At 36.1% G+C, this 13,530-nt stretch overlaps 1 protein-coding gene across 1 annotated transcript; it reads left to right on the top strand.

Moving 5' to 3' along the window:
* The first annotated feature begins 4,518 nt into the window (after nt 1-4,518).
* Nucleotides 4,519-13,524, top strand: LOC106873418 (protein TALPID3). The gene is made up of 2 exons (XM_014920774.2): nt 4,519-4,729; nt 5,174-13,524. The coding sequence occupies exon 2, from the start codon at nt 6,180-6,182 to the stop codon at nt 12,366-12,368; it is 6,189 nt and encodes a 2,062-aa protein (XP_014776260.1). The 5' UTR covers nt 4,519-4,729; nt 5,174-6,179; the 3' UTR covers nt 12,369-13,524.
* The last annotated feature ends 6 nt before the right edge of the window (nt 13,525-13,530 follow it).

Genomic DNA, 13,530 nt, shown 5'->3' with positions numbered 1-13,530 from the left:
ACGGTTTGTTCTTTACGTTCTGAATTTGAATCGGTACTACTAAAGCAGCGCGGACCCGAACGCGCAGTCGCGCGTCCGCGCTAGCTAGTCGTGAGTGGTCGATCCTAACCTTAACCCTAACCCTAAACGCGTATTCATTTGCACACGCGGGTTAGGGATAGGGTTAGGGTTAGGGTTAATTGTTTCAGAATCGTTTGTTTATGTAGTCGGCGCTTAATCTATATCGGCTGAATGGACGTCAGTGATTGGTTGAAATTACAGAAATACGACAACTTTAACATGGAATAATTTATGGATTTCTTTTTTTTTTAAGAAGACTAAGAGAAAAAGATGTTTTATATGACACATTCTACCAGTGTTCCAAGTTTCAAAGTGTTTCGTTAATGAAAAATGTGGCCCCCGTTTTAAAAAAGATCCGTACCTTTGAATCCTGTGTATGTCAACGTCGCTTTTTATACTTTTGAGTGTTGATAAATAGTAAGATCGATTTTCACCTCCTAACATGTGGTCTTGTAACGATGTTAAAAATCAAAAACATAAATGAAAATAATTTCAACATAAAGTTAGTCACTTGTATTTTATATTTATTATTATTTTTCACTCCTGGTTAGAGATCAGTTCCCGAAAAACCACATTCAGTTGCTTTAGCTAAACATTCCTCATCAAAACATGACCTTTCCTCGTCTCCTATTTTTACTATAAACAAAAGTATTTCAGCCGCAATGATCCTGCTTTTTAGGGACACCTAAGACAAGGTCTACATTATGCAGTAAGGTGGTCGATTGGCTGAATCGTTAGAGCATCGGCCTTGCAGTAATTGTTCCGATTCTGTGTACTTTGAATTCAAATGCCGCCAAGGTCAAGTTTATTATTCACCCTTCCGGACTCAATAACTACAGGATCGACCAGGTACTTAAATGGTAGCACCGAATGCACTTTTCTGTCTCAGAATCGGCTGCACTGTGAGAAGGTCGTAGAAACCAATAATAATGTTCCCCGTGTATGAGAAATGGAAGGTTGCAACCTCTTCTCATCGAGCATGCTATTTTTGCTTTTAGTTAGAGAAATTACCTAATGCATCCCTCCATGTTTAAGACGAATAAGTCTGAAATTCAACGAACTTGTCTACTATGTTCCCCTTTCGCACTCCACTCTGTTATATATTTCGTCCCTGAGAGTATTTGAAGCGTCCCAAGAAAACACAAACAAATTCGAGCCAACAAGGGATTCATTCCACGGTCGTTTGACCTTCAACAATAAAAATCTTCCTCAAATCATACCGTATAATTTTACAAAAGCAAAAATAAACAGAGAGGGAGGACATTTGACATGTCCTATAAACATTTTAAAAACAGGATGGTCTCAGGTGGAAGAAATGTACCTCTGTTCCATATATGTTTACAGGTTTGTGGAGCTGGTCCAAGGAGCAGTTCCGTTTTTTAAATTTAATGAAAAGCGGTGCCTCAAAGCTTTTTCTACTACCCTATCACAGACCAGTACTGGGTCGCACAGAAAGAATAGATATTTAAATTTTATCATTATTTTACTGACTACTGTAGTTTGCAGTGTGTTTTTGCATTTATATGTATTATATTTGTTATAATTAAATTATATATTATATACTTTATTGTGTTTTGTTATGCGCATGATCCCCCGGGTCCGTGATGTGAAAAAGGTCGGGACCGCTGTTCTAAAGGCATTCAACAATCAGGTGATGATGACAAGGCATCCAGCAATTAGGTGATGGTGACATCGTTTACCTGTTTCACTCCAGATCCACTCTGATAGAGCTGGCCTATAATTAAAGATATCCCGACTGCTACTAGGTCGTCTTTGTAGTTGTATGTAGAACTATATTATCTACTGTCTTTTCCTTGATGGTAGGATGTAATTTTAGACAGATTTTGTGGCTAATTCTAGCGGATAGGGTCACATGGTGGGTGTTCAGTCTATCATTTGAAATGTTTTAATCGAACTCAGAAAGCGTAAATGTCTTTCGAACTTGAGAACCCAATTTAAAGTAACTTGAAAGTATAATTAAAAAAAGAAAATAAAACACAAAAAAAACAAACTATTATTTAAATATTTAGATTAATTCATGAAGAATTTATTTAAATATTTAGAGCAATTCATCATTAATGTTTTACGTAGTGTTTTTGGTACCGAAAGACTTTCAAACTTCGTATACTTATCTATTTTGTGTTATAGAACAGAAAAATATTTTTGTATTCGAATTTATTTCATGTAAAAAATTGTCTTATTTCGATGATTTCAACCAATCACTGACAAGTATTCAGTTGTTTATATTTACTCCTTTGGCTGATTAAGCCATAGCTTCGTTTTATTTGCTTTTTTCATTTTCTTTTTCTTTTCTTCGTTTTATTTGCTTTTTTCTTTTTAAATTTGCTGTTTTACCCTAACCCTAACCTTAACCCTATCACCGATAGAATTGTTTCAGAATCGTTTGTTTATGTAGTCGGCACTTAATGTATATCGGCTGAATGGACGTCAGTGATTGGTTGAAATTACAGAAATACAACTTTAACATGGAATAACTTAGGGATTTCTTTTTTTTAAAGAAGACTAAGAGAAAAAGATGTTTTATATGACACATTCTACCAGTGTTCCAAGTTTCAAAGTGTTTCGTTAATGAAAAATGTGGCCCCCGTTTTAAAAAAAGATCCCGTATGTAGCAACAGAATTACAACAACGAAATGAAAATGTTTTATTTTTAGTTCCTGCTTTACAATTATGAAACACTAGCTTTTTGACCCGATTTCATTCGGGTCTATTCTCGAATCACCACATTTAAGAAAAATGAAAAGTCTTTAAAATTAATGGAAAGTTTATTAAAAAAATTACTTGAAAAAAAGGCAAGTATTCAAATACAGTCTCTCAAAAAGCGATTACTCACATCCAACTCAATTTCGCAGAATCAGTGTCGCGACGTGAACGCATGAGTCGGGAGTTTAACTGGCAGAAGTGATCAGGTTGCACAGGTTTGACACCACCCTGTCCGTTTTTCCAATCCTAAAAGACAAAATGCAAACAATGGTTTGGAAAAATGGGAAAGGAAAAGAAGGGAGGCAACAACAATATAATGTTGCCTCCCTTGTTTCTCCTTGAGTGTATTTTTTTTGTTTCATCCGTAGAACGTTCAAACTATATAAAAGACATATGAAATGACCTTCAGGCGTTGTTGGTCGCTGTTTCACCTTTATATCTGTGTAATCCATCCGTTACGGTATTTGAAACGATTTGACTATGAGTTCCTGCTTGGCAAAACAAGTACAAATGTATTTTGGTCAAGTAACAAATTATTTCAAAGCGTTTAGGGATTGCAGGTGCGATCTCCCGCCTCCTACATATATAATTCTTTTAATTGTTGCGGGCTAAGGATTCTAGCATCGATTAAAAGCATTCATGAAACGCTAAATCTGATTTAATCCGTGGAAACTGCTCATCGTTTGCGCCGGCAGCAAAAGTTATAAGCCATAATTACTCAAGTATTACTCCCGCTTGATTTTGTTTCCTCGAAAAATGGATACTTTAAATGAAATTTCCTATAAATACACGTTACATGGTATAGATTCGATTATATGGGAACTGCATAAGCATGTGTTTTCTAATCTATCTTATTTCTTTATTGCCCACAAGGGGCTAAACATAGAGGGGACAAACAAGGACAGACAAAGGGATTAAGTCGATTAGATCGAACCCAGTGCGTAACTGGTACTTAATTTATCGACCCCGAAAGGATGAAAGGCAAAGTCGACCTCGGCGGAATTTGAACTCAGAACGTAACGGCAGATTAAATAAGCATTTCGCCGGGCGTGCTAACGTTTCTGCCAGCTCGTCGCCTTCTAACCTATCTGTCTGTCTGTCTATCTATCTATCTATCTATCTATCTGCCTGTGTGTGTGTATCTATGTCTTTGTATGGCTCTTTGTATTTGTCCTCCTATCATCGACACTGATTTGCTTACATCCACGTAACTTAACGGTTCGGCATAAGTGACCGATAGAATAAGTACCAGGCTTTAAAAAAATGTGTACTAGAATCAATTCGGTCGACTGAAAAAAAAAAACCCTACAAAACGGTGCCACAGCATGGCCGCAACCCGATAGATAGACAGAATTATTGCACCTTCGAAACTGACCGTTGCTATGACCACTTATTATTTACGAACCAAGTTTAAAAAAACAAATAAACTTATTTTTCAAGGTTGTAAGCGATATTTATTGTACGTTTTGTTGTCTCTCGTTTTATATAGTCTTTCAGTATTAATAAAGACGGAAACTTAACTGTAATTAACATAAAAAAAAGTTTTCTTAAGAATGTTATAGATAGTTATTGCTTATTATTCTAGAGGGGAAAATAGCAATTGTTTTTAAATATAATATAATATAATATAATATAATAAGATAAATATCGTATCATATAATAAATATAATATAATATTGTAATAATAAATAATAATATAATTTAATATAATTATGATAAGATATAATATAATTGTTGAATTAAGGCCCGCTGATGCACTTGAAAAATATTGACATGTACTCTAACTTGAATCTTTTAAAAATGTTTGTTGCTCTGAAGCCACAAGAGCAAATAAATTACATGACATTACAAAACAATGCAGGCAAAATTCGATAATTTCTAAATTTGTGTTTGTAAAGCCGGGTAGAAACTGGTTTATGTGTATAAAGGAGCGCTTGGAATGGAGGTAAGTCTGTTGGTTACTAACCACAACAGTTTGTTGTTTGTTACCGCAACTACTAATACTATTAATACCACTGCTACTACTATTACTGTTATTTAAGTAGAGACCTTAGCTACAGCAGTTCCACAAGCATTAATAGTATTGTTAATAGTAATGATATCAACTAGTGCGAGCACACCACCTATTGAACAAGTTAAAACATATCCCTTCTTTGTTCCCATCACGAATCTAGTAACGAGTTGTGGGAGTAAATAAGACAATGGTTGCTACGTGAATTTTGGTTTTCTTAAGAACGATCGCAAGCAGACATGCATGATATATTTTCAAAATAATAGATAGATCTATTTATTTTCCAACAACTCTATCGTACTGCTTATTTTCCAGCCACTATCTCTATTGTAATTCAACAAAAATCTTGAAATTTGGATACTTTTTTTTTTTAATTAGGACGCCTGGTTTATTTCTTACAAATGTCTCCAAACTTTCTTCGTTACCATCAACACCACCACACCAAGAACAATGCCATCGCTCTATTACACTACTTGTAACCCTCTCCAGTTCACCCTATTTCAGTTATCTGAACATTTTGGATAATGATTGATCGCTATGGTATGTTTGATAATTTATTAATTTCTTATAAAAAGCAAAACGAACGAAAACAAGATATTCCGTAAAGCATTAAAAAAAAACGAAAAACAAAAATTAACAGGAACTTAAATTCTGTTATTCATCGAGAATTGGATTCTTTAAGTTTGTTTATGTATAAATATTCATGGCAACAACGCCTCTTCGATAATTCCAGGCTTGAAAACCAAATTATTTCCGCCTTTTGTCTTTTTCTTCTTTACTTCCTAAGATACGAAGAAAACTTTGTTTTTTTTTTTTCACACGAATATGGAACATTCATATTTCCGTAATTCTGGACAAATCCTTCTGCCGGTCCATTAAAATAAAGTTATTAGCAATATACTGAAGAGGCGATTTAGTTGATTTAAATCTCGTCTTTTCTTTAATCTGTTCGTTTTGTACCGAATCCAACGACAACAAAACAAATAAGTGGAAAGTTAATGTTTACATCTTAACTAGCGCTGTATTGCGTCTACGAAACTGCGATGCTCGGATTCGTTCGAACACAGGTTTTAATCATTTCTTTTCATTTATTCTTCGTTTATAACCCTTGACACAGCGTAGGCATGGAACTCATTTTAATCTAAAATCCATTGTGTTTCGAAAATCCCCCGGCCTTTTGCCGAAATCCTTGATGCACAACTTATGCTGCGTCAAGAAACATCAACATTCAAAGTATCAATAAAATATTCGGGTTCCACATAATATTTGAAACATATTCTTTTATAATTCTATACGACTTATGTATTCACTCCAGCATGGCCGAAACCTATTAACAAAAGTAATATATTTGAAAAGATTGTTATTACTATCTTAATTTTACAAGATGCCATCTATTAAAACTGATCATGGTCAGCTAGCCATTCAAGTGGTTAGAGAATCTCGTGGTAGAACTTCTCATGGTAATAAAAAAACTTCAAAAAATGCACCTCAGGCACTAACTGGCAAAAAGAATCCAAAATCGAAAGGACATTCCCATAAAGGTACGGAACAACATTTGTTCCTGAGCAATGATAATGGATGTAACTTCGACCTTAGTTCAGCATCGTCCCGTTCTACAAAATCAGCTTTTGCAAGACTTGGTACTCAATCAGTTATAACACAGGTTAGCAGAAGTTTAACCAAAGTTCCATATACATCGACTAGTAAAGTTTCGTGTCATTCTCTGTGTAATGGTATGAGAAAGCATGTTATTGTTGAAAAACACAGTCCACTCAGAAAATCAGTTTCGAAACGGATTTCGCCGTCTTTCCCAAAGCCTGCTGATCTTGGTAGTTTAGAGAATATCTCTGTGTTCAAAGAAAACTTCCATTCAGTTAATAATCCAGAAATATCTGTTCCATCAGTGCAACACAAACAACCTGAAATAATTACCGTTATTACAAAAGAGCCTGAAAGTTTTGAGCTACAATTGCAACATAATTTTGAAGAGGAAATGCTTCCTGCTTTGAATTTGGATCAGCTTGATAACCATTTTACTGAGGAAGTGGAACCTGAATGTTGCTATAATACAGAAGAGGAAAACACCGTTGATCCTCAAAACCAAATTCCTGAAAAAGTATTTGCAAATGCGTTAGATTTAGAAGTAATTAATTTGGATTTACCAAATGATATTTCTGCTGGTAAAACGTCCCCTGTTGAAGACGAAGCAGCTGTAGAGCAATTGGAAGATAAATCAGTTAGAGAAGATGAAATTTCTGCTGTCAGACAGAAAGAAAGCACAAATCTAGATAAGAAACCAGAGCAAGAAGACTGCTGTCCTTGTCGTGGAACTGCTTCAGTGCAAAAAACACTCAGCACTGTTGCTGCGGCCACTGCCGCTGCGTTTTCAGCTCATCCTTTATTGGCATCACATAACAGATTAGAGGTTCAGTTGATGACTCTATTGGATAAGATGAATTCTTTAGAACAACAAATATTTCTACAGAAACATGAAATGGAGAAGGAAGGAAAGCTCCAGAAGTTGGAGAATCAACTTAGCCAAGTAACAAAGGATCGGATGAATTCTTTAGAACTTTTACAACAGCAGATGTTTGGTATGCAAGCCAACTTTCTAAATGTCGCAAAAAGTTTTGAGAACATGTTTGGTCAGGTTCCCGACAATATTCAACAAAAAATTAATGAGGATGAAGAGAAAACGGAACCATTACATTACAGATCTCAAAATGTGCAACATTCAAAAAATGATATTGAAAAGTCTAAAGAACCTGATTCTTTAGAATCACTAGATTTGTCTATTAATACAGATAAAGATGTAAGAAGTTTCCCTAAACCCCTTTCTGTAGCTCCCGAAGATAAACATGCTAAAAATCCCAAAAAGGAACATCATATTGAAAAGTCGTCATCAAAAAGTGCATCGAGAAGTCATTCTAAAGATACATCTGCTCCTTGCATAAAACCAAAAGTAAATTCAAATAATCCTCTCAGCACAGCCCATAAGGCATCGAATGTAAAGACAAACATTGTGAATGGCAAGGAAAGCAAATCTACTTCGAAACCAAACAAAACTGTGAGTTCGGTGAATTCCACATCCAAATTCCAGAATTCTAGATCCAATAGAAACAAGAAATATCAATCGAATGTAGAAGAAGAAAAACTTGTTATTAAAGAAATTAACAGAAATATACAGAAACCAACATCTGTAACTGAGAAACAATCTGCTAAAGAGCTCCCTTTGAAATACTCTTACCTTAAAACTTTTTCCTCTAATCCTTATTCTAAGGAACCGTATGCAGTCCGAGAAACTTCCAAAGCTAAACGCATTCCTAAGAAACAGTCTCCTCCTGCACCAGCAATTCTGAACACTAGTTATGTTATTTCTTCTTCTCCCGATTTACAGCACGATGAAAAGGAGTTTAATAGAATTGAAAATCAAAATAGTAATTCTAAGAAATGGTTTACTTCTTTACAGTCAGTAGCTCCACTCGAGAAATATCTTCTAGACTCACCTCTCAAGACTCAACTTTTCACATCAGATAAAATTTATGCTGACCTAAAACCAATTACTCCTTCAGCTGAACTTGTTGCTGGGCAAGAAATTCTTTTACGTGCTCAGACTAGTCGGATGTTTCTGGAAGAAAACTTAAAGAATTTAGAACGAGATTACAAGAAGGATGCTGTTTATAATATTGTGGATAATCTTTATGAAAACAGCCCTGCATCTCAAACTTATCAAATGAAACGAAAAGTTGACCAATGTATTGCCAAAATGCAGATAGATATTCAGAAAGAACTCTCAATGGAAGAAGCCACTTCCAAAAAACTTTCTTGCTCAAATCCTGCTACCAAAGTGAATAAATTAACGAAGAAAAAAGACTCTGAAGATTTAAGTGGTTCCAGACAGAAACAACCAAAAGTTATTGTTAAAACAAAAGAAAAAGCCCCACAAAGTTCAAGTAAAGCCATAAATGTCATGTACCAAGATCAAGAATATCTTACGCAAGTATTTGGTAAAGCGACTTACCAAAATAAAAGAACTACTGTTCGAGAGCCTTACTTACACATCAGAAATAAACCACAGACAAAAGTAACCCAACCAAAAGCTATGGTGGATGTTAAAGGAATACAAAAGAAATCTACCAAAGTTCAAACAGTGGAAGAAGTAAAGAAAACTGTTGAGAAAGGTACTGGAATCGTGGCTGATGACCAAAAATATTTCTTTGCTAGCAAACCTAGTAATAATTCTAACTATTTACAGAATTCAAGTTTGGTACCAGGCCATTTAGGTTATATGGCTGTATCCTTAAGAGAGCCTAGAATGGACTCTGGATTAACTCATGCCGTTACAGTGAGGCCTGGTAGTTCTGTAGTTGTTGCTCCCCAGGACCAGCCTAAAGTTGTTCCTGCTGAAAATGTTGTCCTCTGTACTGTTCCTTTTGTAAATGAAGCAAAACCTGCAAAGAAAACCGTATTGAGTAAGCAGGACTTACCATCTGTCGATATTGTTGGAGAAATGACCAAAGACAAGGCTGTAAAGAATGTGAAGTTTACTACAGACAGTCAAGATAAAAATGTTCTGAATACATCTTTTGAGAAATCGGTTACGATTGCTGAAAGCACTGATAATGAAGAGGAGATACCCTGTGAGAGATTCAGTGATGGTTCTGATATTGTTGAAGCAGAAAATGATGTTGAGGTAGTTGTTGTCGAGTCTAAAACCAAAGAAGCCAGTGAATCATTAGCTGATAATAATAACAGCAGTCGGGTGTTGCCACAGCAGTTAGAATTATTAACTGGCTTAACATCAGAACTAATATTAACTAAAAACCATAAAATAGCAGCTACATTAGCAACATCTCAAAGAATGCCTATTGATGCTGAATCAATTCAACAAGAAGAAGATCTAAATGAAATTATTCAGTTAGTGGAACAAGAAATTTTGTCACAGATAATCTCCAGCGACCAAGTAACACCTAATTCTGCAGTTGCTTATTTGAAGAAGAGCTTTTCAGCAGAAAATAATGGTGACAAAGAATGTATCCCTAAAATAAAAGCTTCAGTCTCTGAGGATTCTTTGATACTATCCCAACTGATTGAGGAAATTCTTGCTGATAAAGTTGGCACAATCTTAGCAAATGACTATGCTTTAAGCATACCGACTTCAGACAAATCTCCCAAACCAACTTCATCTAATCAATTTGAAAAAGGTGAAATTTGTCAAACAAAGCCAAACGAATTTTCCTCATTGAAACAAGATGCAGTTTGTCAAACAAGTTTATTATTAAACGAGTTAGTTTTGGAAGATAAAAATTCACATTTTACTGATAAAACGCCTGGAAGTGCAGTTATTTCTCAGCCTCTGCAGCCTACTTCTATCAAAGAATCAGTTCTTGTAGACACTGCCATTCCTCAGGAGTCTGAAACCATGATAAATGAAGATGGTAGCAACTTATTAATAAATGAAGCTGCAAGCTACTCCGCTAATGAAATCAATTTATTAAATTTAAATAAAAATTCTGTAGAACAAGGAGAGAAAACTGATGTACAAGAAACTACAACTGGTGAAAATCCAGATGAAGTTCCAATGAAAAGTTATCATCCAAATTTTGCCAAAGATTCTAACAAAGACGCAGCAAAAGACTCAACTGGAAATATAGTGCAGCCTATTAACATTTCTGTAATAACCCACTCTGATGATGGTGCAGTGCAAGATACAAATGCAGTCTCAATGCAAAGTTCAAAAAGCCCTGTACAACCGTTCAGTAGTTTTGTAATGCAACCATCAACAAGTAAATTACAAGACACAAATGCACCAGCAATGCAACGCTGTATAAGTGTCGTGGCACAAGATGCCGTAAACGTTTTGGGTAGTATTACAAGACGGCAGTCTGAGGCAGAACGTGTCGAAGAGGTACAAAGGAGAAGAAGGGAAGCAACTCTTGCTAAATTGCGGATTGACAAAATGGAATCTATCTATATTCCGCCAGACACTCGTGTCCGGTCTCCTGTTAGACACGTTAAATTGGTCGAAATAACTTCGAAATCTTTGAACGAAACAAACACCGAAGAGAAAGATCAATTTATAACGCCATCATTACCGTCACAATTTCCTCCATCGCAATCACCGACGCAGTTTCTACCATCACAGTCATCACCATCACCTCCACCACCACAACAACCAGCATCACAATTACTACTACAACCTCCGAAGCCTCACAGAACAACATCAACAACATCACAAACAACATCGTCATTGCAATTTTCATCTTCACACACAACAACCCCACCTCCATCTTCTATTGCTCACTTCCAAACTTCTGGGGCAGGAAAAGGCCCCAGCAGATCTCTCTTCTCACCTGAGAACCCTGATTCCCCTGAGAAAATTACTGACGAACAAGTAAAAGAGCTTGGAGAAAATTTCACAGTTGCTTCACTTGAAGGACTAAATTTGGCGCCTAAATTTGATGCTGACAATGACAACGATGTAGAAGAAATTCTTGGAACAGACAATGAGGTTGCAACTGATTCTTCACCTTTATCTGACAAGGTGAGCAGTGAGTCACTGTCATCAGGGAGCAGTAGTAGCAATACTGCACTTGAGAGTCTCTCTGATGGCCAGTGGCTGCTGAGTCAGAGTGAAGGACAAGCAGCGCTGTATATGGTCAGTGATGGTGTCTACAAACGTATTCTTGCTGATGTCAGCAACCCCAGCACATTGAAGGACTCAAACGAGTTAACTCGTGATGACACAGCTGATATCACTTACAGCGATGGAGAATTTGTTCTCCAGCAGCGAGTTCCACCTGAGAAAGATCCACTCTTACAACTCATTTTGAAGATGAGGAAGACCCCTTTGAATCCACCTCACAGTCCTGAAATGATCCCAGGCAATACTGATGCTAATGCAGAGGGTCAAAGAAGTCCCGGAGAATGGGCATTGTCCAGTTCAGAAATTGGTCAAGCCACTTTCGAGACATCTTCTGATTATGCTGCAGCAGCCTCAACAAACGTGAAGCCTGACAATTCCAATAAAATGGCTAAAACAGTTTTACCTCAGCAATCTTCTTCTAGACAATCGCATATATATTCTAGTGATAAAAGCAAAACAAATTCTCGAGTGATCTTTGTTGGGTTGACCCCTGATGAAGATGCTACGGCAGAATTAGGATTGGAAATCCAACAAGACCAAACTCCTGTGGTACCAAATTTGTTGCAGAATGGGTCATTTCAACCAAAGGCTCCTATCACAACTGCTGGTTACCTGTTGCCTTCACAACAGAGTTTTATGCAACCCACTGATCTGATTGGGTCCAAATCTGTTCGTTTCAGCCAATACAGAGGGATTGATCCTGTTGTTTCTGACAATGCTTTATACAATGAAAGCCAATATGTTGATGCGTCTGTAGAGTCAGATGTTCATAATACGCTGCTTGGTGATGGCGATGACATAAAAGACGCTCAGAGTCTGCCACGACCTCCACTTATACCTCATAGAATACCGGTAACGATTCCGAGTCCAGGAGAAATCTGGGATGATGAAGACATAGAAGAAATATCATTTCAGGATGGTATATGAGACTTTTTTTTCACTGTTTCAGAATTTGTTTTCCATTTTTTGATCAGAATGCTGCAGCATATTAACTGTGAGGTTAAACTGCTGACTGGTTCAAACTTGACCGTTACAGATATTCATCTCTAAACCTCTCTGAGTTCAATAACATAACACTGCTTGCATCATTCTACATATACCTCTCCTGGTTCACAACTGAATGCTTAGCAGACAGAAAAGGTGTGTCTATCAAGATACTGACAAATGCCTCAAAAAACAACCCAATACCAGCATCTACAAAAGTAAATAAACAGCTCAGCCACGTGAGGATGACAACACTGTGAATGGAAAAACAGCCAGTTTCATTCATTTGATGAGTTGTTAATGTGAAATAACGAAATGATCTAACTGCAAGTATTCTGTATTGCTGGATATATTTAAAAATTCTTTTTTTATTTTTATTATTATTATTATTTTGTGGGTTTATATCGATAAAATAAATACCAGTTGAATATTGGGATTGATGTAATTGGCTTACACCTTCCCTTAAAATTGCTGGTCTTGTACCAAAATTTCAAGCCATTATTATTATTATTATTATTATTATTATTATTATTACTCCTACTACTACTACTACTACTACTACTATTATTATTATTATTATTATTATTATTATTATTATTATTTAAGGCAGCGAGCTGGCAGAATTGTTAGCACATTGGGCAAAATGCTTAGCAGTATTTTGTCAGCTGCCATATTCTGAGTTCAAATTCTGCCGAGCTCGACTTTGCCTTTCATCCTTTCGGGGTCGATAAATTGAGTACCAGTTGAACACTGGGTCGATGTAATCGACACATTCCCTCCCCCAAACTGGCTGCTTCTTGCAGAAAAATTTTAAATCATTATTATTATTATTATTATTATTCAAGGAAAAAATAGTGCCTGTAACCTTTAATGGTTCTTCAAAACTGCTGAGATCAATGTGTTTGATATTTGATTTGAACATTTGTACATAAAAAGAAACTTCCTGGAGTAAGATTACAGTAACAAAGAGCAGAACACTACTGTCCATGATTGGATGATTATTAGAAGAAAAAAAAAACATATGAATTGACAGAACTAGCAGAGCATTAGATTGGATATCTTTGCAGTATTAAGCCTCTTTCATCTACTTTCTGAGTTCAAATCC

This window comes from Octopus bimaculoides, chromosome 17, assembly GCF_001194135.2.
Source record: "Octopus bimaculoides isolate UCB-OBI-ISO-001 chromosome 17, ASM119413v2, whole genome shotgun sequence".
Lineage (NCBI taxonomy): Eukaryota > Metazoa > Mollusca > Cephalopoda > Octopoda > Octopodidae > Octopus > Octopus bimaculoides.
This window is presented reverse-complemented; position numbering and strand designations above follow the sequence as displayed.